The sequence below is a fragment of the Amblyomma mixtum genome, chromosome 3 (assembly GCF_055824585.1).
Source record: "Amblyomma mixtum isolate Tamu chromosome 3, ASM5582458v1, whole genome shotgun sequence".
Taxonomy (NCBI): Eukaryota; Metazoa; Arthropoda; class Arachnida; order Ixodida; family Ixodidae; genus Amblyomma; species Amblyomma mixtum.
In genome coordinates, this window is record NC_143014.1 from 176,446,152 (window position 1) to 176,471,344 (window position 25,193).

The 25,193-nt window shown below is 43.5% G+C and overlaps 1 protein-coding gene across 7 annotated transcripts; it reads right to left on the reverse strand.

The window, feature by feature from the left end:
• Nucleotides 1-9,521: 9,521 nt before the first annotated feature.
• On the reverse strand, nt 9,522-24,532 carry LOC149352824 (uncharacterized). Of its 7 annotated transcripts, none has more exons than XM_089582044.1 (10): nt 24,286-24,532; nt 22,180-23,941; nt 20,835-20,906; nt 20,639-20,716; nt 19,116-19,195; nt 18,907-18,954; nt 17,872-18,074; nt 11,598-11,757; nt 10,702-10,837; nt 9,522-9,655 (listed from the first exon to the last, which is right to left on the reverse strand). In XM_089582044.1, the coding sequence occupies exons 5-9, from the start codon at nt 19,159-19,161 to the stop codon at nt 10,824-10,826; spliced, it is 471 nt and encodes a 156-aa protein (XP_089438170.1). In that variant the 5' UTR covers nt 19,162-19,195; nt 20,639-20,716; nt 20,835-20,906; nt 22,180-23,941; nt 24,286-24,532; the 3' UTR covers nt 9,522-9,655; nt 10,702-10,823. The 7 variants fall into 7 exon arrangements, with proteins under 7 accessions (XP_089438170.1, XP_089438167.1, XP_089438169.1 ...); XM_089582041.1 differs by having other exon boundaries at nt 20,835-20,909; XM_089582043.1 differs by having other exon boundaries at nt 20,835-23,713; nt 23,823-23,941; nt 24,286-24,302.
• Between the last annotated feature and the right edge of the window lie 661 nt (nt 24,533-25,193).

A 25,193-nucleotide genomic window follows, 5' to 3' on the forward strand; every position in this document is an offset into this window, starting at 1 on the left:
ATCATACTATTAATAACTCTTCCGACCAAGAAGCCCACCAGACTAACCTAACTAACGTTCAGAAATGGAGCGACCTGTGGATGATGACACTTAACCCTCAGAAATGCAAGATTGTATCCTTCACCCGTCGCACTAAACCATTTATTTTTTCGTACAATATAGCTCAAATCCCAATAGAAGCAGTTAACTCATTTAAGTACTTAGGAGTCACGCTATCTTATGATTTATCTTGGCGCACACGTATTTCTAATGTAATATCATCCGCGAATAAAACACTAGGCTTTTTGAAATGCCACTTCCATCACGCTCCCCAACAAGTTAAACTCCTGGCTTACCAATCGCTAATAAGATCGAAACTAGAATATGCATCCCCCATATGGAATCCACATCAAACATACCTCATAAATGCCCTCGAATCCGTCCAGAATCGTGCCGATAGATTCATTCACAATACCTATTCATACCAAGTCAGCGTGTCGTCTTTAAAAGCAGAATCCGCCTTATCAACCCTTGTTATTTGTCGCCGCATTGCCACGTCTAATTCATGGGCTGTAACACTGTCGATCTTTCAAAGTAATGTCCTTCACATTACGACGATCATCTTCAATTCATTCCCTACTAAGTTTAAACTGCTCGTTCCAAAAATTTACTTGGTAGTAGGAATGCATATCACGGTCATGCACAGCAGTCATCCTTTCATGGATTTGTTCTTTTTTTCCCTTTCTTTTCTAAAGAATTTAGTCACGAAACAAATTTCGAAATGCCTTGCTTTCTTTCCCACAGTTTACTGCACCTGCCATACTGACGTTTCCAGTGGTTTAATCATACTAAACTGCTAACTGTGTGTTCATCATCCGGGATTGTTTCAGTCTGCACCGACAAGCTCAGCTCTTTAACATTGGCAGACCATGCTCAGGTAGAAAACTCACTCAACACCCCTCGCATATATGTCAAGTGACGTTCTGAAAGTATGTGTTTATTTTGCCTTATGAAATATTTGTACCTTTCCATTCTTGCAAAATATACTTTAGCTGTTTTCCGGTGCCTGAGAAACTTTCTTTATTGGTTGCTCGCATATGAGTGAAGCGACATTCTGAAAATGTTTGTTTTGCCTTATAAATATCAATGCGATAGCGTTAAAGGCCCCATTCCCCAGAAAATCCGGTGCCGGTGTTGTGAGCGAAAAATCACGAGCACGGCTCTGCCAGGTGGCAGTTGGCAGCTGACATGGCTGGGCACAGATTGGTCATAAGGTTGTGCGACGTCACTTGGCATGGCCGATTTGGTAGGAGCTGCCAACTGGGGCTTCTCAAATCAGATGGGAGGCTGAGGGGAATCGAACCCTCCAGCACCTTTCCATTCCGAGTCATACATGGTCCCCATAGGTCACGCAGGCACCGACGTATGGCTTGGTTATGCGGGGCTTTATATGGGCGGTAACCCACTAAAGCTATCGCGTCATACCCTTACGGCAGAGCTTAAGTGTCTCCTCCAATTTTTTGTACCTTTACATTCTTGCAAAATATGCTTTAATTGTTTTCCGGTATCTGGGAAACTTTCTTTATTGGTTGCTTATGTGCTTTAGGTATTTTCTGCGGATATATTTTAACTGTTTCCTACATGTTCGAGTGCGACGTTTGCCGCTTTAGTTGTCCTTAATCATTCCAGCGTATACTCACTTCATGCGTTTTCACATGCTCGGGCAGTGTTTGCACCAGTTGATAATTAGTTTGTCTGTAGCTATTTCTTTGGATATAAATTCAGTTTACTTTCAAATAGTTTTTGGCTGGATGCCGTTTCAAACTTTTCCTAAATATTTCTATTCCTTTGCCTGTAGCCTTTCTTAAACACTGAAACAATATGTTCAAACCTTAAGTACTGATTTGTTTTTTTCTTGGCTCTGCTAATTTTCACGCTGTCAGTCGCCACATTCATCCATGTCACAAAACATTGTTGTGCTTGTCTCTTTATTAGTGCTTCTTTCTTCTTTAACCAAATTTCACGCGATTGTATTTCTGCTTGTCCTCATATGAATATGGAAATATATTCACTAAGTGCTAATTAGGTTTCCGTATGGCTGTTTACTGAATTATCAGCTGTAGGGTATGTAGCCAGCTCCCCACTCATGCGGAGCAGGCGAGGGTAGTGAACTGTACTTGTAGCTGGGCTTGGTGCATATTCAGGAAAGATAATCAACCTGACTACGCCCACTGCAGGACAAAGACCTCTCCCATATCCTTCCGTTAACCTGGTCCTGTGCCAGCTGCGGCCACCTTATTCCTGCAAACTTCCTCATCTCATCCGCCCACCTGACTATCTGCCACGTCCTGCAACGCTTGCTTTCTTTTGGAATTACCTTGAGGGACCATTGGTCATCTTGCCTTCGTATCACATGACCTGCCCATGGCCATTTCGTCTTCTTGATTTCGGCTATGACGTTAACTCGTGTTTGTTCCCTGACCCACTCTGCTACCTTTCTGTCCCTCAACGTTACACCAATAATTTTCCCTCCCATAGCTCGCTGCGTTGTCCTGAACTTAAGCTGAACCCTCTTCGTTAGCCTCCATGTTACTGCCCCATCGGTGCATCAAGAAAGATACAGGAGCATCCCCTCACTTCGTCCGTGTCCGTACTATGTGCGCCTGTATCTTTCCTCAGTAAAGCAGTGAATTGGACTGGTAGGGGGAAGAGGGCAGAGGTGACACAGCAGATACGCACCCTATTGCAGCAATTGCTCACCAGCGTGAAGTCTACGTACATCGCTATAACGGGAGAAATAAGGCAGTACCTAAACGCGAAATCGAGCTTCGACATCCTGACGTGCTGGATGAAGAAAAACGGGGGTCCTGGGCTAGTGCGCATGTAGGACCCCCTCCCCCTCTTCATTTTCCCTCTCTTGCCCCCTCCCCACTCCCCCGCTGTACTACTGGAATGTAAGCCATGTTTCATTTTAACGGCGCCAAAATAAAAAGAACAAAGTTTGATCAATAGGATTCATGTGACAATAATGCCTTAGCATTAGCTATTTATTTTTAAATAAATACAACACAAACATCAGAGTGCAGGAGTCATTTTGTATGTTACACAACACACGATAGATTTGTGGTATATTCAATACTTAAGGCAACACAAACACGATAAAGTGGGCACTAGACTGCAGATGAAAATTGCTAACTCTAATTACGAAACATATTTGAAAATGCCTTCGTTGAAAATAAGACAAACAAGGACGACAGCAAATAAGCGCGGCTCTGACAGACGCCATTTGTAATGAGTTAAAAAAGAAATACCGTGAATTATCAGCAGGCTTAATACCACACGAACAGCAAACAAGAGACAAACAACGAAGATTAACACATTTTTGGATTACAGCTCAGAGTTTCATTGACACCATGGAGGCTGGAAGATGCCAGGTGGAACAAGCTCATTGGAAAGCTTCATGTAGAGCGTAAATAGTCCTCTTTTAAAATAGCATCTTTCGCGCCTTCACTTTGGCAAAATCAGATATACTCAGTTCGAAAGACAGACCATGGAGAAGGTCACTTTATTTATACCCTCAAGGTATACAGCATTGGTGACAGAAGTGGGTTACATGACAATTGGTAAATCATATTTCAGCATGCAAGTAATAGACGACCATGCACGCACAAAAATGATGATGATTTAGTCCAAGAACTTCGGTATTACAGCATCTTAATCTATTAATTGAGTACAGCATTTAGACAGAAAAAGTCAGTAATCATTAACCACGGAAGGGGGAAGGTAGGTCCAATTTCTCGACGTGTGTGGGATGAATGAATCAGAAAAGACATTTGTGCGACACAGAATCATGCCCACCTTGTGCGCATGATTCTGCCTCGATGACACATATGCAGGTGGAATGGACAGTTCACTGCACAGCTTGTTGTAATGATGAACATTATGAAAGAGGCGCAGCCGTGCAGCTTTGCGACGGGATGCAAGTAATGTTAAGCCAGAGTTGGAATTCATGCTTGATACGCTGAATGTATGGTGATAGATTGAGAACATGAAGCTTGCCACTCTATTCTGGAATGCCTATAGTTCAGTGGCGTCCTAGGGGGGGGTCGTTCCTTCCCCCCCTCCCGCTAAAAGCCTTTGAATTTTTTCCCGAATGAAGCTTTTTCCTCTGTGATGCGTCAAGTAGTCCCCTAATTTGTACTTTCACCGTGTTAGCCGCTGCTTATTTCACACAAAAATCTATGTTCTACAGGTTTATTTATTTATTTCAGCACCTCACAGACCCCAAACAAGGGGCATTACATGAGGGGTGGGTTGTATAGAAATATCCACAAAAGACGAACATATTCTGCAAAATGCCAACATAAAGGTTTAAAATACAAATGAAGCAGGCAAAATCAAAATGCAAAACGCTCGAATACTTTCTAATACAAAAGAAAAAACAAGACAAGAATAAAAGAGAGGAAGAAGTGCTGAATGGCAGGTAAGAATTCAATAACGGATTAGAGAACAGTAAAACCGGATAGTAAAACAAAATGCAACAGGTCAACGTAAGAGGGGAAAGGTACACGAAAACCTAAAATGTGTCTAAAGCTTTAAGCTTATCTTTGAATGCAGGCGTGTCTTCCATTATTACAGCAGCATTGGGAAGGCCGTTCTAATATTTTGCTGTTCGGATGAAGAAAGACCGCGCAAACGTTTGTGTTTTTGGGCAAGGGTATGACACCTGTTGGCTGTTTTTGTGACGAGCTGAAAATGGAGTTTTTGTGACGTAGGTGCACTGAAGAGGAATCTGAACTCGTCTTTTTGCCGCGGGAACTTGATCTACACGTTCCTAGCATTCTTAGAAACCGCGACTTATTGCCATGTGTGGCCGATTTTCCTAATTAAATCGAATTAACGTCCGGCTCCCACCTTTTTTTTCGAATTCTGCCTCGTACGGTGGGCGGAGTCGACCAACGCGTGGAGTGCCTTTCAGCCAGCTCCGTGGAGGCTTTGCTTTCGCTTCATTTTGTTTGTTAGGTTTTCGTGAATAAATAGTTTCATTTGCAGATAATATAACCGCAAAATAAGCCTGCAGAAATAAAAATACGCACGGACTATTTGCTCCTACAGACTACTACCTATTACTCCGCCGATGGCAGAGCGGCAAGCCGCCACGGGACTGGGTGAAAGGCACTCCCCGCGTCGGTCGACTCCGCCCACCGTACGAGGCAGAATTCGAAAAAAAAGGCGGGAGCCGCACGTTAATTCGATTTAATTAGGGAAATCGGCCACACAGGGCAATAAATCGAAGTTTCTAAGAATGCTCGGAACGTGTAGATTGAGTTCCCGCGGCAAAAAGACGAGTTCAGATTCCTCTTCAGTGCACCTTTAATGGAAATGAATAGTAGAAACGACGAAAAAGGGCTAAACTGGCTAGTTTTCATTTGTGTTTTAATAATGGCAAGCTGGATCGGTTCTTCAGATCGGTTACACTTGTGTGGAATGAATATTCAGAATGAACAGATCTAATGGTGTGATTTTGATAGTTTCTGTGTTCTCAGAAAGGTATTCCTCATGGGTTACAAATGGCGGCTGCATATTCTAATTTTGGGCGCATTAATGTGCTGTAGGCTGGTAATTTTACATGAGCTGGAGCAAGCTTCATTGAGCGTCGAAGATAACCAAGGGATCAGCTGGATGCTGCAGTGATGTGATTGATGAGTGTTGACCACGTAAGATCGTCATACAGGTGTAATCAAAGATATTTGTATTCTTTAGTAGCATGTAAACGAGAACCGCAGATAAACTAGCTATGTGGTATTAAGTTGGAGCATATATGTAAATGAATGACCTTATACTTAGCAATATTTAAAGACATTTGGTATTTTCACACCAGTTTCCTACTGCTAGTAAGCCACGTTGTAAGTTAATACCGTCTTACAACAGGATTAGTTATACAACAGGTTGGTAGTTATACGAGTGCAATTCATACGTGATTTCGAGGTATCGTGGTCTTGCCGTGCCCTCACAGTTACTTTTATGCTTCATGACTGGCACTATCATTCAAGTTGAAATATTTTGAGATAAATATACCTGTTTTGTTTGTTTGTTTTATGACGGTTTAACGTTCCAAAGCGACTCAAGCTATGAGGGACGCCGTAACGAAGGGCTCCGGAAATTTCGACCGCCTGGGGCTCTTTAATGTGCACTGACATCGCACAGTACGCGGGCCGCTAGAATTTTTCATCGATCAAAATTCGACCGCCATGTACATATATATGAATTATATAAATTAATGGTTACGTGAGCAATATTCCTATATAAATCATAAATAGATATGGATTACATATGAATATTGTTTATGTAACCATTAGCATTCAAAGCATGAGTTATGGACAACACTTTATCGTTCGCCATTGATTTTTCAACAACAAAGTGCACAAAAATTGTTGTACTAATAGAGTGTAAATAACAAATCACTGTTTATATTTTTTTTCTTTTTTGGTATATGGAAGTCCATCTGCCCCCCCCTAGAAACAATCGCTGGGACTGCCACTGCTGTAATTGGGTAATAAGAATGTCAACCCCCAGGTCCCATATCGATTATGCGTACTATAGTTTCGAACTAGTGAGTTTTGTGTTTGTAGGAGCCGAGTGAAAGTTGTGTTTCAAGTACCCTCCATAGAGTGCGATCAGCCTTGTTAACGATGGGCTCATTATGGGCTTTCCAGCTAAGGTTAGAAGTGATGTGAATGCCAAGGTACTTGTAAGATTGGTTTGATTTATGGGGGTTTAATGTCCCGAAGCAACTCAGGCTATGAGGGACGTCGTAGTGAAGGGCTCCGGAAATTTCGACCACCTGGGGTTCTTTAACGGGCACTGACATCGCACAGCGATGAAGATGTGAAGATTGCACATCCAAAAGCCACATTCAGTGCCGGAAAATGGAAATTTTCCTCTGCCTGTGGTCACAGAACAACTGTTTTTATCAGTTTCATAAGTCATACAAAAAGGAATAATTCTCGGAAGCATATATTCCCACAGCTATATCTTTATTCATGTCTAGTGACCAGTTAGAAAAGGCAAGAAAATGTTCAAAGTGTTTAGGTTCATGTAGCAGCTTTGAGGCACTATGTCCATATGTGGACGCAAATAAAATGTACTCAAATGTGAAAATTCTTGCATAATTTTTTACACTTATCTTCTGCTTGGTCTACAGAACGTGATTTATGCAAGGAAAGATTTTTCCTATCAGCAGATTTACTAGGCGCTTGAAGAGGATAATCACTGCAAAAAACAAATATGGTCTACCTCCCATGATGAACCTTTTACCAGTAGTGCAACGCTCTAACGGACAGCAGGCAAACAGCCTGCCAGGCCAATCCAGCTACATACCTTTACTTATTTTCTACGATAATTCCTGTAAAACAGTTGGGTGTAGGTACTTGTAAGAGCCAACTATGTTGGTGTGTTGGTCAACTGTTTTGGGTAGGTTGGTAAGCTCCTTAGACCTGCGGGAAATGCGCGACTATGTTTTTAAACATTTAATTCAAGTTTGCCGCGTTTCGCACCAGGACGCAATGGCGTTCATGTACAGCAATTTCGGACGAAAATTTTGAAAATTGGTCGAAACTTTTACGGAAATATTGAAGGCAACGGCCCATTCTTCTAATATGTAGCAAAACGTTCCTTTTAAAGTGTTTCCTTCAATCGTATCGGAAAGTTAAGACTCCCATTGAAAAAAAAATGAACGCTTTTGACGATAGATGAAACGTTCATAGAAAAAAAAAAACTGCAGACTGCCGTCGGGTGTTCTGCATATATATTCCCATTGGAGCACGAAAAGCCATCGAACATCCAACGGATGCCATGGCAAAGGATGTTTGAACGTCCGCTGGACATTTGTAGAGGTCTGCAAATGTCCGACAGATGTACAAATGTCCGATGGACGTCCGGCGCAAAGAAAATGGCAGTCCAGTGAGAGTCCCATGGACGCCAAAATCAGATATTCGGACGTCCGTCAAACATCCAGAAACTGACGTGCCTTTTTTAAACGGCCACAGGACGTCCGGTGGAAAATCCTCGCTTGTGCAAGGGACATTCAGAAGACGTCAGAAAACGGCCGTCGCATGCAACACTACCCCACGGACCGAACTTTCCAACTCGCAGACGTCCACAGGACATTTGTTTTTGATCAAAAAAGGCGTATTGATGCAGTCTGTAGTGTTTCAGCAGTACTTACTATTGGCTCCTTGGTCAAGAAAGCTAATTACTGAGCGTGTAAACTTATGATGACTCGCATCCCACCGGCTGTCAGTTGGTGCATTGTTGAATGCCACTGGCTCTTTCCAGCAGACAGCAGACCCGGAAACATGCCTTGCACACATAGCACAACGAACCACACCACTCTGGAAAATGGTCTCTGAACACAATCTGAACACAAAAAAACTGGCTTCCATGTACAGCAGGTGTTAAACATCTGCTGCTAGAGTGTGCCTATGGGATATGGTTTGGCAGTAAGCTCACGGGACGGCATCAGGATAGCAAAGCTGCTGCCACAAGGTAAAGGGGGCCTCAGAGGCTTTGAGCCAAAGACCTGGTTTCCACAGTAGATGTTTCAAAGACAATACGCTTTATGTACTTGGTTACTAGTAGCTTTGTGTCTAAGAACGGCCTGTTGTAGCGTGCATATTTCATGGTTCGTTTTTTACAGCCACATCATGTATCTAAGAAAGTACATCATTTTTTTCACTGTTGTTTGTTGGGAGCCGTACTGCTTTTGAAAAATGTTATGTGATGCACCGTTCCAAGCAATGCTTTATGCTGGGTTTGTGCCCAGTGTTTCAATCAGTTACTATTCGCCTTCTCCATATTTCTTCAGTACATGTATGGAAAGGCACTCATTTCTTATTTTGGAAATTGTGCATATAGGAGCCATGTGTTATACCTATCCTATTGCTTTTGTTACCCTGTCACAGTTCACTATAATGCAAAATTTCATTTCAAGAGTTAAATAAATAACTAAATAAAACACCCTAATGGCAGTGTCACTAATTAGAATGAGCCAAGCAGCACAACTGCTAGAGATACACAGCCCTGAAGGACTACCATTCTCTGCATAACAAAGCAAGAAAGTGCTCTGTAAACACAAGCACCAACAGCATTTACTTCACAGGACATAATTCTACTGCTAGCACTGGCCAACATGGTTCAAGCTATGCTCACGAAGGCAGACCAAAACAAAGAGGACACCACCGTGCAGACTTTTGGCTTGTCCTTTGTCCCCAAGTGCAGTTTACACCTGAGTGAATTACCACCTTGCCCAGCAATACTCCCCAATCAGTTTTTGAAACTAGTGAACAATGACAAAACATGAACACCTCCAATGTGACTCACAGTCAACAATAAAAGTTTCTGATATCCAGGCTTTCGAGACGCTGTCGTCTGTGACGATAACAAAGAGAATGCACAGCAGTAGGTTGCTTCATGAAGGATGTCATCTAAATCTAAAAAATCTAAATCAGAAAAAAGGTGCACACGGCTATTTCTTCTTCTTGATATACTTGAGGTACCGATGTCTGTCAAAGTTGTCTTCCAGCTCTTCCTGGATGACAACCACCTCCGGAGGCTTCCTCTTGACTAGAACAACCTGCTGCTGCTCTGGTGTCAGCTCCTCAAACTTCAGGGGCATCTAATAGGAAGAGAAGCAGACAAGATGGCAAATTCCATGAAGATCATGCATCTTTAGATTACGAGAGGTTGTGGTGTCCTTTGTGCCAGAATGCGCATAAGCAACACGTGCTTCAAAATGATAATATTCCCTCTATGGTTGGATACAACTGAGTTCCCAATGCAGCTCTGCCCACATTGGCGACTACCAGACACTATTCCTCTGAGAAAAGGAATTAATCCATTATTCAATTTTATTTTGTTACCTAAGCAAAAAAATAACCATCATAAATTATAAGTGCATTAATTCTGACGACTCTGATTTTCATTAAAACTTCAATAAGCGAGACAAGATGAGCCCGCAGCCTCTAGGCACTTCAAACGGGCTTAAACCTCCACGGCATTACTTTAAAGACTTAGTGATTCCAATAATAAGCTTCCAAAATTGTCCAATTCCTACTTAACAGCCTGCCACTATGCGCAGAAGCAGACCGTAACCATAGTTTTTTTATTCACGATTCATTGTAATGAATGAGTCACTTCATACACTTTTTGTCAGGAACCGATACACTTTTTGTCAGGAACTGAAGTGTCCATATAATCATTAACAAGACACAACTGTACATACGAGCTAGTAAGGATGCTATGTTATGAGACTATGCAGGGGAGGGGGATTATAATTTTTGAAGACTAACACAACTTTTTCCTGGAAGAGAGTAAAAAGAACTAAGTATAAAGAATTTGCCAAGGCACCAGTCATGCCCATGCGTACTCACAGAGCCAGGTATTCTTGAAGAATGCTCAAGCTATATATATACACACACTTTGACTGACGAGAACTGTAAACACACTTTTTTTAACAACTTGATAAGGCTCAAAGCTTTTAACAGAAACTGCCACTGTAGAACTGTAGTGGAGCAATGCACAAGGATAGCTTCCTTCTTTTTTGATCACAAAAGTAGAGGTTGACATCTTAATGTATAAGCAGGCTACAATAGCAAGTGGGGCTGGGTTTGATCAGTCAACCAAATTATGGCTGCTAGTGATTATGGTTTGCACAAAACACACCTTCAGATGGGTTGGCAGAAGATGCTGATTTCTTCCATCTTTGACTTCCGGAAAGCCTTCCAGGCGCGTCTCAGCCATGATTTTATTGACTCCTCGATGCTGGCCATACTTCCTTGTGGAAACTACCCTGCAGCAGCTAAAAACAAAAACCACAAGTTGTTAAAATTTTGTCTTTATACTGTGTGATAGTATTTCGCCTCACACTAAAGCACTGCTAGTGACAAATTACGATATTAGCAAAAGAAAAGGTTTTTTAAGAAAGAATACACATTATATAATAAAGCTTAGAATATACAGTTGGCGGCTCTTAAAACAGTAATGCTATAAGAATTTGTTATCAAAGTAACTCAAACCACTAAATCCAGTTATAACAGCACAAGATAGCTCCAACAGAAGTGCACTTACTTACGACATAAGGATACTCCTTCCTCTAGACACTCACAAACCTTATAAAGAGGAATGAAAACTCTATTCAGGATTATGCAGGGCAAAGTATCAATGACAACTCAAATGAATCACATGACTACATATGAAATGTTTTTCCGAGAGCCTCCATGACCCTTATCAGTCAGGTCTACCTGCATAACTTTCTATTTGGCAAGAAGTTGAACAGAGGTTAACGCAACACCAGTTATTCTATAGCCAGTTCCTCATATAGCTATCACTGCAAGAGGCAAGCACTGAACTGATTTGCAAGAATCCATTTCATGCTCATGTGTCCAGCAGAAAAAAAATTGTAAATAAAAGGGGAGAAATGTCTTTTTTTCTCCAAGTTTCATTCTAACAATGAGGAGAAAAGTACATTTGCTGCTGCTACAGCCCACCAAAATTCAATTTTCTGCAACTGGCTCTCCACCCCCGCTGAAATTTTAAGCAAACAGTAGTCTTTGGCTTACCTATAATTGCATTGGATATCTTCAAGGCTGAAAAGTTAAGCTTGTTTTTCCTCCCAACCCAAGAGAACTTTGCTGCCAGCTGATCGCTTACTACATATGCCAGCATGCGCTTAGCAGCGACATTTGAATTTTTCCCCCCAAGCTGCACAAGTTCTCGGACCTGCAAAGAAAGCATGCGCAGTTTTTAAGGAATGCATCTCCAGTACATGAAGAGGAACAGATCATTTTGCAGAATATTTTACTGTTTGAGAAGTGTATGCGCACAAAAGGAAACAAAGCTGCTGAAAAAGGTGTACCACATATAAAGAATGGTTTGGTTTATGGTTTATGAGGTTTAATGTCCCAGAGCGACTAAGGCTATGAGAGACGCCGTAGTGGAGGGCTCCGGAAATTTCAACCACCTGGGGTTCTTTAACGTGCACTGACATTGCACAGTACACAGGCCTCCAGAATTTCTCCTCCAAAGAAATTCAACCGCCGCGGCCGGGATCGAACCCGCGTCTTTCGGGTCAGCAGCCGAGCACCATAACCACCAAGCCACCACGGCAGATCCACATGTAAAGAAGCAAAACCAATGCTCAAAACATGTTTAACAGGGCACAACGCAATTGCCAGTAAGCATAAAACATACAATGCTTACGATAAGCATCGATAACATACGATAAGTGATGGCGTAGGCTAAGCGATGGCGTAGAGGTAGAGCATCCGCCTCGCGTGCAAGAGGACCGGTGTTCGAATCCCGGTGCCACGCAATTCTCCACCGGATTAAAAAAAACAAAAACTTGCGTGTCAATGGAATTGCATAACCAGGCTTGGAGTGCGGCCTGATTTCGGTGACCAGAACCGACAACGCACTTCCTCACCAGAACAGGATTTGGCCACCCTTGTGTAGTGCTTGGCCACAACCTTCTATGAACAAACCAATTAACCCTCGGCCCTCAGTCCCCAGCGGCTGCGGAGCAACTGACCAAGGCGGCGATCAGATCTGTGATGCGGAGGGTGCTAAGAATCTCTGGCTCCGGACAGGCCGCCATTGGAAACTGAACCTGGCAACGTTTAACGCAAGAACCTTATCAAGTGAGGCTAGCTTAGCAGTGCTGTTGGAGGAATTAGCCGGTATTAAATGGGATGTCATAAGGCTTAGTGAGGTTAGGAGGACAGATGAGGCGTATACAGTACTAAAGGGCGGGCATGTACTGTGCTATCGTGGATTAGCAGATATGCGAGAACTAGGTGTGGGATTCCTCATAAATCAGGATATAGCTGGCAACATCGAGGAGTTTTACAGTATTAACAAGAGAGTGGCAGCTATCGTAATTAGGCTTAATAAGAGGTACAAGCTGAAGGTGGTGCAGGCCTACGCGCCTACATCAAGCCATGATGACCAGATAGTTGAAAGCTTCTATGAGGATGTGGAATCGGCAATGACCAAAGTACAATCACAGTACACTGTACTGATGGGCGACTTCAATGCAAAGGTAGGTAAAAAGCAGACTGGAGACAAGGCGGTAGGTGACTGTGGCATAGGTTCTAGGAACAGTAGGGGAGAGTTATTAGTAGAGTTCGCAGATAGAAATAATTTACGGATTATGAATACCTTCTTCCGCAAACGAGCAAACAGGAAGTGGACGTGGAAGAGCCCCAATGGTGAGACTAAAAATGAAATAGACTTCATACTGTGTGCACACCCTGGAATCGTAGAGGATGTGGAGGTCCTCGGTAAGGTCCGTTGTAGCGACAGCAGAATGGTAAGGTCTCGTATTAGCTTAGATTTGAAGAGGGAACGGAGGAAACTGATGAAGCGAAAGGCTATTAACGAGTTAGCGTTAAGAGGGAAGGTAGAGGAATTCAGAATGTCGCTGCAGAACAGATTTTCCACTTTAACTGAAGAAGACGACCGTAGTATTGAAACAATGAATGATAATCTCACAGCTATCGTTACAGAGTGCACCGCAGAAGTAGGTGGTAGGATGGTTCGACAGGATACCAGCAAGCTATCTCAGGAGACTAAAGATCTGATTAAGAAACACCAAAGCATGAGGACGTCTAACTCCACAGACAGGATAGAACTAGCAGAGCTATCGAAGTTAATAAATAAGCGCAAGGTAGCCGACATAAGAAAGTTTAACATGGAGAAAATCGAGCATGCTCTAAGGAACGGAGGTAGCCTAAAATCAGTGAGGAGAAAACTGGGCATAGGTAAAAACCAGATGTATGCGCTAAAAGACAAACAGGGCAATGTCATCAGCAATATGGATAAGATAGTTGAATTAGCCGAAGAGTTCTACACAAATCTATACAGTAGCGAATGTAATCATCAAGTTACTGAGGGAGGCATGCAGTCGAGCACAGCAATGGGACATCCCGCCAGTAACGAAGGCAGAAGTAAAGAAAGCCTTAGGAGCAATGCAAAGAGGGAAAGCAGCTGGTGAGGATCAGGTAACAGCAGATTTGTTGAAGGACGGAGGAGAGATTGTGCTACAAAAACTAGCCACCCTGTATACGCAATGCCTTGTGACCTTGAGAGTACCAGAAGCTTGGAAGAATGCTAACATTATCTTAATTCATAAGAAAGGAGACGTCAAGGAATTGAAGAATTACAGAGCAATCAGCTTACTGTCCGTTGCCTACAAGGTATTTACTAAGGTAATCGCTAATAGAGTCAGGACAACCTCGGACTTTAGTCAACCAAATGATCAGGCAGGCTTTCGTAAAGGATACCCGACAATAGACCACATTCACACTATCAATCATGTGATAGAGAAATGCGCAGAATATAACCAACCACTATATATAGCCTTCATTGATTACGAGAAAGTATTTGACTCAGTGGAAACCTCAGCTGTCATGCAGGCATTGCGGAATCAGGGTGTGGAAGAGTGTTATGTGAAAATATTGGAAGATATTTATAACGATTGCACAGCTACTATAGTTCTCCTATATAAAGTCACCAATAAAATTCCAATACGGAAAGGTGTCAGGCAGGAAGACACGATCTCGCCAATGCTCTTCACTGCCTGCTTACAGGAGGTATTCCGGGGACTGGAATGGGAACAGTTAGGGATAAGAGTTAATGGAGAATACCTGAGTAATTTGCGATTTGCTGATGACATTGCCTTGCTAAGCTACTCAAGACAAGAACTGCAAAGCATGATCAATCAGTTAGACAGGCAGAGCAGAACGGTGGGGCTAAGAATTAACATGCAGAAAACCAAAGTAATGTTTAACAGCCTAGCAAGGGAACAGCAGTTCGCAATTGGTAACGAGGTGCTGGAAGTAGTAAGAGAATGCCTACTTAGGGCAGGTAGTGACCGCAGATCCGGATCATGAGAGGGAAATACCGTATTTATTCGAATCTAGGCCGATAGTTTTTTCAAGAAAACAAGATGTAGAACTCTTATGTCGGCTTAGATTCGAGGATTTCGTTTCGAGGTTTCGTATTCGTAAAATACGAATAAATGTAGCACGCAGGTGGCGCCCCCACAAAACGCCAACGAAAGACAGCACTGTAGCCGTTGCTATCCGTAGCCGTTGCTATCCGTAGCCGATACTGATCAAAGCACACATGAGCACTGGCTGCCATTTTGGCCTTGTTCTGTTCTCGTGCGGTGGCGTCAGCACATTCGCAGCAGTGAAGTTTTCGTGCGTGGTTTTTATCACCAACACCATGGCACCAAACAGGCGGTGCCATTATAGTGCCGCCTTCAAGCGGAAAGTTATACTCGCTGCAGAGCAGTCGTCAAATCTTCAAGCCGGGCGGGACTTCGGCGGCTGATCCCGGGCTGGCGTTGCATATGTCTCCTCGCCCAAACGCCAGCCCGGGATCAGCCTGAGTGGGTTCCTGGCAATAAATGTCGTTTGCGTGCTGTACCTCTTGTTCGCAGTTGTTTTTTCGGCCGGCCTACAATCGAGGTAAGTTTTTTTTTTTTTCTGTGACCTTCAACTTTCGGGTCTCGGCTTAGAATCGTGGCCGGCCTAGATTCGAGTAAATACGGTAACTAGAAGAATAAGAATGGGGTGGAGCGCATATGACAGGTTCTCTGAGATCATGAGTGGTAGCTTACTAATATCCCTGAAGAGAAAAGTATACAACAGCTGTATCCTACCGGTACTCACCTATGGGGCAGAAACGTGGAGGCTAACAAAGAGGGTTCAGCATAAGTTAAGAACAACGCAGAGAGCTATGGAAAGGAAAATGATAGGTGTAACGTTAAGAGATCGAAAGAGGGCGGAGTGGGTGAGGGAACAAACGCGGGTTAATGACATCTTAGTTGAAATTAAGAGGAAGAAATGGGCTTGGGCAGGGCATGTAATGCGAAGGCAAGATAACCGCTGGTCCTTAAGGGTAACTGAGTGGATTCCAAGAGAAAGCAAACGTAGCAGGGGACGGCAGAAAGTTAGGTGGGCGGATGAGATTAAGAATTTTGCGGGGATACAGTGAAGGCAACTGACAAAGGACAGGGTTAATTGGAGAGACATGGGAGAGGCCCTGCCCTGCAGTGGGTGTAGTCAGGCTGATGATGATGATGATAAAACATACAGTCAAGTTGCATTACTCCTAAAACCATGCACATACTCAAACACAAGCATATTCCTCTGCAGTTAAGGATTTCTTGCGAACGCTTATCGTATATATAATGTGAGGTTGCAAATTACACAAAAATTACCATTGGAGACTGTTTCCGTACTGTATTTACTCGATTATAGCACGCACCTTTTTAAAGAAAAAAATAGTCGCCTAAAATTTGCATGCATGTTACTATCGAGTATGACTATGCCAGCAACGCTTTTTTTTTCTGATCTTTAAAAATAGATGCACATTACGAACGAGGGCATGTCAGAATCGAGTAAATATGGTATTGTGGTTGGCAAAGGCTTGTTTACATCGCTTCGGGACAAAATTTTGTCACTTCATTTACAAGCGCAAAAATCTGACTCTTAGTGAAGCAAGAAATTTTAAGTTTCAGATGCATACAAATGACAAAATTGAACAACATCCTTTCCAAGCTATTCTGGGCATTGGTTTTGTAGAAAAAAGCAGTACAAATTTGTACCAATGTTTTTGTTAAAAGACCTGCAATGACGCGTGTATCCGTACTGCATCCCCTTTAACATATGAATATTCTTGCATTAGAACTGAAAATTGCTTCAAAAGAAGTATTATGAGGCAGTTGAGTGAGAGATGTGCATGAGCTTAAACGGATTTTTTCCCTACAAAATTTGCCGCATCGAGCTGTACACATGTGCATGTAAAAACAAAGAGCATCAAGGATGCTTATCAGCGACCAATAAAAACACGCTGAATGGTCTGTTTGACAGTTTTGTAGTATTCAGCAAGCAAAAATATGGTACATAGATACACCATTTTCTGTTCGCAAAGACTTAAAGCAAGTGAGACACATGTGCCCAGCTGTCCTACAAATGGTTAAGCCAAGAAATCTGTTCATATTAATTCAAAATAATCATAGATGAAAAGAACAATGCTGCAAAATTCAGCCAGGTTACCAACTCACAGCAGGCGTATTGTGACAAGAACCCCAGAAAAGAAAATTTTCTACACAGGTCGTTCCTACTTTGCTAAGTAAACTGTGAGGTTCAATGAAGAGGGAAAATAGATTGTGCATTAGATATCTTCCTATAGAACGCACTGTTGCTTGAGGAGCTGCTAATGTAAAGGGATGCATAGCACCAAAAGATTGATGAACATAAAAGTAATTTCTCACAGGCATGCAGTTTGTGCAGTTCTAGCATTCAATAAGCTCTTGCTGTGCACAATGAAACTTTTGGCAATAGCCACACTAAAATGTGACTCCTGTGGTGAATCATTCCTGATGCATGTTACATTTTGCATTTAACAAGAGCATGTGTTCGAATAGTTGGACAAGCCCTAAAGTAGACACATTACTGCAAATTAGTTCGACACAGTGCAGCAAGGCCAGGAGGACTGCTACTACTGGTGCTGCTGCTTTTACCAAGTGATCTCTTAAAATTTTCAGAAGCAATGATTCTTTGCTATAAATATGCTACGCATGTGCAAACCTACCATACGGATCTTGAATATTTGTCCCATGGTAAAGCCTTCTTTGTCCAAAACGGCACCATTTGAACTCGCCCATTAGTCTGAAGTAATGAACTATAAATATCTGATGTGCTTGACAGAAGAAAAGAGCAGTTGGCAGCACACCCTTGTAATCTTTTTTTTTATCTGTGTCAAAAGAGTTCCTGCTAATTTGCCTCTTTATATCTTGCACGACCTGTTAACATGAACACTCACCAGAAGTGCAAAGTTTTCTTTGTCTAACTCCTCGCTGAACTTGAGCAAGTCATCCACTGAAGTGAACGGTTCACTGATATGCAGGGGCTTGGTGATGATTGCTTGACTTGGAAGCACTTCACATAGTTTTTTTAGCATATCTCCATGTTGCTGCTGTGTAAAGCGCAAGATGTTGAGTAGTTGGATAATGTGCTGCTTGAAGTCTAGAAATAGGGAAAGGGAAACAAGCAAAAATATATAACAAACAAAAAAGGCATTTGGTACTCTGTAATTTCCTGAATTAAATATTAGGCTCTGGCAGTTCATGTTTTGTCATGGCCACTTTTTTCTTATTAGCAATTTAAATGAAAAAAAGAAATGATAGGTGCTAGCATAGCAACACATAGATTGCAAAAATCATGAGGCAAGTGGCTAAATACTAACGAAAGGGTGACTAATTTATCAGACACCATTACTAATAATTTTGCTTTCAGTCAATGTTTTGCCTGCAATCTACATTACTGAATGCCCCAACAGGGACCTGTAAGGAACATAAAAGAAATAATAAATATAACTTTGCAACAGCACAACACGTGGTAAATTACCTATGTAAAAAAATTTCCAATGAAAGCAGAAACAAATCCGTGAAGCAGCCACATGTACTCTTAGCTGGATTCCTTGGTAGACAATGAATTACAACATCTAAGTAAGGCAAGGCCGCAGCAGTTGCATTCCAATGGAGGCAAAATATTAGAGGTCTGTATACTGTGCGATGTTAGTGCACGTTAAAGAACCCCAGGACGAAATTATCTGCAGCCCTCCACTACAGTGTCTCTCACAGCCTGAGTCACTATAGGACGTTAAATCCCTGAAAACCATAAACCAGCTAAGTAAGGCATGTCCTATCAATGACAAAGGAAAACTTTGTTCACTGGGCACATGTCAGTTCACTACCATACACTAGAGAAGTCGAAGAGGGAGCCGGACAGCAGAAAATTGCAAGCATACAGCATCTAAGTATCCATGAGCAAGTGTGCATTCAATGTAAAAACTTACCTTCATCTACTGAGTCCCGCCAGTCACTGAACCGTGCCTCTCCATGCCCTGGAAGTGCAAGTCTTACTCAGTCTCTGGGCATTTGCTGCAGCATGGACGAATACTCCTCAAAACAACAGCCAAGTATTTCCCAAAGAAACTAAATGCCGATTGAAAACTATTTCTAGTTGCCAAAACTAGCATGCAATAGCAACCTTAAGAAGGCATACCTGTCCTTGAAGGCGCCTGATGACGTTTTCCTGCCGAGGCCTGCATTTTGCAGGAAGTGCAGCAGAGATGCTTGCAGAAGCTGTAGTCAGAGAAAGAAAATAACGAATAGCCACACAATTCAGTACTGGATGAAAGTTTCTTAAATCCTTACAGCTTTCGTTTCTCTTGTGAAAAAATTACGTACGGTATAACAGGAATGGCTGGGAAACAAAGGTTTGCCTTAAAAGTGCATAGATGTAATCTCAAGAGCAGAAAATGCCATTTGTATGAGATACACTATGCAATTGCATGTACCCCTCTACAATCAGTTAATTGGGTTGGTAAGAATCATGTAAATCATTTTGATTGAATACTTTTTTAATGAATAAACTACAATGCCATCCTTGACATGCTAAATTACAGCTGCAAATGCAGACCAAACTGGTGCAGTTTCTGCGTTTGTCTGTTATGCAGTCATTTTTTGTGTCTGTGTGCGTGTGTGCCTGTGTGTGTGCATGACATAACGATGAAGAGGTCAAGAAGGTTTAGTGCCGACTGCATTCAAGAAATTATCAGCGATAGTCAGTGTCCAAGCTGTGGGAATCCTGGCTTTCCGCCGTCGCCTTTGCGCGGCTAGCCGGCCTCCCGCGTTGTTTCTCCTCTTTCCCTTGCTCCCGCCTCATGCGGTGGAGAGGCGGCTGGGTGACTAATCACTGTCATTTAGCCACAGCTCCGCCCCGGCTCCCCAAGGGCCTTTGCCATTGGCGCCTTTTGGCGGGAATTTGGGACCCGCTTTGGGCGGCCGCGCACCCCGCGACCGTCCGAGCGGGGCCCAGAGAGAGAGATCCCTCCGAGACAGCGTAAGGTGCGTACGTTACTGTTTGTCCGTGCCGGCCTTTGCCGTTCGGACCAGTGCTTACTCGAGCTCGCCCGCACGTGTCCTCTGACCTGCAGCGGCTCGAGCCTGTCCAGCGGGGTCCAGCGACCTCTGACAGGCGTACCTTGCGTTGAATGCCCACTCTCTCTCGCAACCGGCCCAACGGTCGACACGAGAGAGAGATCACAGCACTGCCGCGGGGACATTCTCCTGCAGCGGCGTGCTAGCGGTGCGCATTACTCGAGTCGCTTCGTGCGCGCAGCGGAGCCTTGCTCCTCGCGCGCCCCCGGGACGGGGTGACTATTGAGTGTGTGTGTATCAGCTGGAGGACGATGTGAATAAACGTCTCCTTTGTGAACTTGGAGGCCTATTTCTTTGCAGCGAATCGCTCTCCTCCCAGCGGAGGCTGAGTGCACTGCATCGGTGTCCCAGTGTGTGTGTGGTGACGGCTGATCGGGGCCCTTGGCTCGCGCGAAGCTCGAACCCGCGGTGGGTGGTGGCCTGTGTCCACAAAGCATATCTATCACTAAACTCTATTTGCACTTTGTGTACCTGCTTTTATACAAGAAATTTAGACAGAAAACTTAAAAAGCTGATTCTCCCCAAGTAACACCGATAAAAAAGCATTACACAAGAAGCATGAGGTGGAAAACAAAAGCCTCTCACCTTCAAGTGGCATGCTTGTGCCCTCCAGTTGCTCACTTGTGCCCTGAGGTGCCGTGCAGTTACCACTTGCAATGGGTGCTGCATGCACATTTAGACCGGCAACAGAAACAGTGGGCACCACCACAAAACAGTGTGAACTACTCCATACCAAAGTAATTATGCAATAAGCAAGTGGTGCAAAATAAAAACCCCTCACCTTCAAGCACAGTGCTTGTGTTCCCTGCACTTTCCAAAATAGGCTGCCTCTCATAGCTGGCACTTGTGGGCTCTGCTATCGAAGGAAAGGAAACACACCGTGTACTTCGGTCAGTTTTTCCTGCAAAAACCTCTATGCGCTTGTAGGGTTAGGTATGCCAAAGTTACCGAGATCAACACGCAAAAACACTAAGGATGCCAGTGCATAGCAGACATCATGAAGATAACAAAAATTCAGAGTGGGAGGAAAACAAGGCCCCATGAGCTTTCACACAGAAAAGAAAGTTTCCTTGAATGAACAGAAATAATGATGGATCCTCCAGGCACAGAATAAACTAGATTGAATGGGTGCCGGAACTTAAAGGCAGACACAAACATGCTTCTGCAGCAATGACCAAATGTCATACCCACAATAAATACACAGGCAGTATTTTTCAACAAGCATGCAACAGTTAATACAATGATCTAACTCACGGAGTCTACTCACGCGTTTTCAATTAGCACAAGGACAGAATGTTTATTACGAACAAAAGTGTTTGGTGCTTGAACAGACAGGAACAATACGGTGCACTTAACAAGGGCAAAAAGGAACTTTGAAACAGGACGTACGTGGAGCCCACCCTTTAACACAAACACACACATCTGGATCCTAACAGCTAGACAGGACTATCAAGCAACGTCTTTTGAAAGTGAAACGCGAGTTTTTTTTATCCATTTCATTCCCTTCTAACGGCCCTGCTCGAGTGCCTTCCTAAAGAGAATAGTCTTTTTCTGCCCCTAAAAAGGTGAGGATCAAAAAGCGTGTTCATGGCTCGGCTGCCCTCCTGAGAGAGCGACAGTGGTTGCGTCCTTCCATTTTATATGTAGTATTATGCACAAGAAACGTATTCGTTGCCATGGCCTACTCAGGTGCTTTGTCACTTTACACACATCACATCAGCAACTCATGGCATTTCATTATACGAGTCAGGTTCTACTGCGGCATCACGGAACCAGGTTGTAGCTTGAGTGTTTGTTTTGATTTCATGACAAGATTATGTCAGGTAACTCCTGCAACGATGTTTAGACTTGACATGCGACGTCACGACAGGGTCACGTGGTTCGTGTAAGACGTTACCACTAGATAATGTAAGAGGCGCATGCGTTGGGAACTCCATCACATCTAGGGATGTCTGAATTGCCTGCAGACGGAAATGTTATTGTGACGTCGCAAACTGGCGACCAATCTGGATTTCGCATCGCAATACTGGAAAACAGCACCGACCCCGGCTTTTCTGCGACACGGGTTCCTTATGTTGCCGCGCAAGAATCGGTGCGTAATACTCTAAACACAACAAATATGTTACCTGCAGTTGTCACGACCCACCACTGTATCGATGAGTGGGAGCAGCATACTGTAGTCAGCAACTCCGGATGTTGAGAACCTTACATTTTTCATGCTCTTATACGTTACACTGGAGACACATCCCACATGAGTCTGAAGATGGGACTGGACAAGACAAAAGACATTTTCAGTGTAGAAGGAAGCACACAACATTCAATGAGAAAAATAAAAACACTGGTCATGGTAAGGTACCATATGGACAAAGAGATGGATTGCTCAGTAAAGAGTGCAAGCCACTGGGACAGTATGATGACCTTGTGCCTCAAAACAGGAATGTTCCAAACACAACAGCCACAACAGGGGCAAAAAGTAGATGTTACGTGGCGGTGGTCGATTGTGGGGCTTAACGTCCCAAAGCGACTCAGGCTATGACAGACGCCATAGTAGAGGGCTCCTGATAATTTCGACCACCTGGAGTTCTTTAACGTGCACTGACCTCACAAAGTACTCGGGTCTCAACATTTAACCTCCATCGAAATGAAGCCACCGCAGCCGGGTTCGAACCCGCGTCTTTTGGGTCAGCAGCCGAGTACCATAACCACTGAGCCACCACGGAGGGACACATGCTGTTAGGTTGTAATTAGTCGACACCAAGGAATATTACTTGCTTATTGTCATTAATGTTTGAAAGAAATAGTGATCATGCATTTTTACGGTGCAAGGACATCTGAGGCTGAAGGAAGCCATGGCACAAAGTACTTTCAGTCTACTCAAGGTGGGGTCAAAGATCCATTTCTCAAGCGTATCACCCCAAAGAAGCCGAGCACCAGGCCAGGGGACAGCTTGTACCCACTGTATCACCGGTGGGCACCCGGCGGCACTGGGGTTCGAACCCCGTATTTCCCACATGCGAGGCGGATGCTCAACCACTGGGTCGCCGCTGCGGTTATTAATGTTTAAAAGTAGTACAAACAGCACTTTTTCCTATGGAAACAAATGCACATATATGTCACATTCTAAAAAATGAATGTTACCCCGAGCTAGCATAACTTGAGAGCACGTCAGTGGAGGCGCAGTGGGAACTGCACTTTTTGTGAGCTTTGTTCGAGCAGGGTCCATAAAGCAGTGAGCAGAAAAGTGCTCGCTGCACATGTAGTAGCACCTGCTGAGTGCAGAAGCTCGTCACGCCCAGCGTACTGCACCCATGCTTTTGCCCTGGGGAGAGAGCTTATTCTTAAGCAATGGTATCGGGCTTGATGCTTGTTGAACATATCTCCGCAAATTTGGCGTAAGTGGTGCTGAAGTGCAAGTACAGATCAGAATGTCTAGATTTACGCACAACACATGGCAGAAGGTGACACCAAGGGTGATTTTAACCAAAACAGCACTGGATCGGTAGAAAATATTAGCAGGCAGTAGTTGTACCAAGACGATGTTTCAGCTATCAGACATGATGGGTGCACTTGCAAGATGCGCAGCGTCAAAAATAAATACGGCTACGCTTGAAGTTTACAACGGTATTTTAAACTGAATGTGGATGCTTTCGACGAGTAGAACTGAAAGTAAATGAAAAGAAATATAACATGTGTGCACAGACTGACGTCTCCACAGAAATTCAGCTTACGTTGAAAACAAGTGGCAACATTAAGCAATTAAAATGTATACCTGCTGTCTCGTGGCAAACAGAAGAATTTTGTGCCTGGCTTCCTTCGAGTTTTTTCATTGTTGCCGCACCACGTGACACAGCAGTACCTGCCGTAGCCCCCACTTCCCGGTGGCATGGCCTGAGAACATAGAAAAGCCACAATTTTGCATATCGGCAAATTCCTGCGTTGAGATAAACCTAATGAACACTAACAAAAATACAAAATACACAATTTCTCACAACGCATGCTACGCGTAGCTAACCAAATTCACACAAAGGCGATATCATAGTTGAATTCACATGTCCTGAAGCCGCCGTGTGCAGCTTTAGTAAATAAAACAAACGGCCCTCGCGCCGAATGCTATAGTTATGCGCTATTTCTTGTTCGAGATATGCGTATTTAGGGCTATGCCCCCCAGCGAGACACATACAGGAATATTTACGTGCAGACAGTACAGCAAGAATAGCGAACTGCGGTCTTACCAAGAAACAACCGTCGCAGCACCACAGCAGTACACAAAACGGACGTGTCCACGAAGCTATTGTTGAAATTCGCGCACTGTGACGTTACGACCGTTTCGACCAACTGAAAAGCGTGACATTTTCTGTCGACAGCTCCTGCTTACAACGATGAGGCATTAAAGGCTTCCGCCTTAAAAAGGTGGCATTGGATGCTGGTCAGGTTGAAGCTTGCAGACGCCGCTAAAAAATACAGCCGCTCACACCGTCGGTCCGTCGCTCACTGCCAGGGTTGCCGTTGGGAATTTTTCAAAAGAGCCAGAACTGATGCTAAAAGTAGCCAAAAGTAGCCACGCCACCTGATCTTGGCGCCAAATTTGTAGCCAAGTAGAAAAGAACCATTATTATAAGCAACTTTTATTAGTGAACAATAAATATTATCATTTTGAATCAACACAAAAGCAGAGTAAATAAAAAGCACAGAATTTTGGGCCTCTTGCTGGGCCTTCAAGTATTAGGTACGTTGCAAATAAATAAAAGTTCAGTCCGCGTAGTTTATCTAGAGTAGATAATGTTCTTGCCGGAGTAATTTTGGCACATTCTATTCAATCCCTCAGCAGGAACGTTAAACGATGATGCTGTTTTTTCTTGGAGTCGTAGCCCAAATTTGATTCGCAGAATCGACTGGCGTGATTTGATTAAAAAAAAAAAAGCAAGTCCAGTTTCATTTTGTTACGGATCTCTGTTTTCGTCAAGTTCACGCAAGAGAACACGCGCTCTGCATCAGCATTAGAAATTGGAAGGGTCAAAACTTTCAGTGCTCCTTGCGCCAGGTGTTGAAAAGGGTATTCGCCTCAAGTGTCCTTGTACGATGCCGCTGCGTGCCAGAAAGTCAAACATGATGCGCGATCAAGTGCACCGCTAATTCTCTG

Coding starts and splice junctions, on each gene's coding strand:
- LOC149352824 (XM_089582044.1), bottom strand. CDS start 19,161: ATGCAGGCCTCGGCAGGAAAACGTCATCAGGCGCCTTCAAGGACAG. Junction 18,955..19,115: donor TCAGGCGCCTTCAAGGACAG/GTATGCCTTCTT, acceptor TTGCACTTCCAG/GGCATGGAGAGGCACGGTTC. Junction 11,758..17,871: donor AAGAAAACTTTGCACTTCTG/GTGAGTGTTCAT, acceptor CTTTCTTTGCAG/GTCCGAGAACTTGTGCAGCT.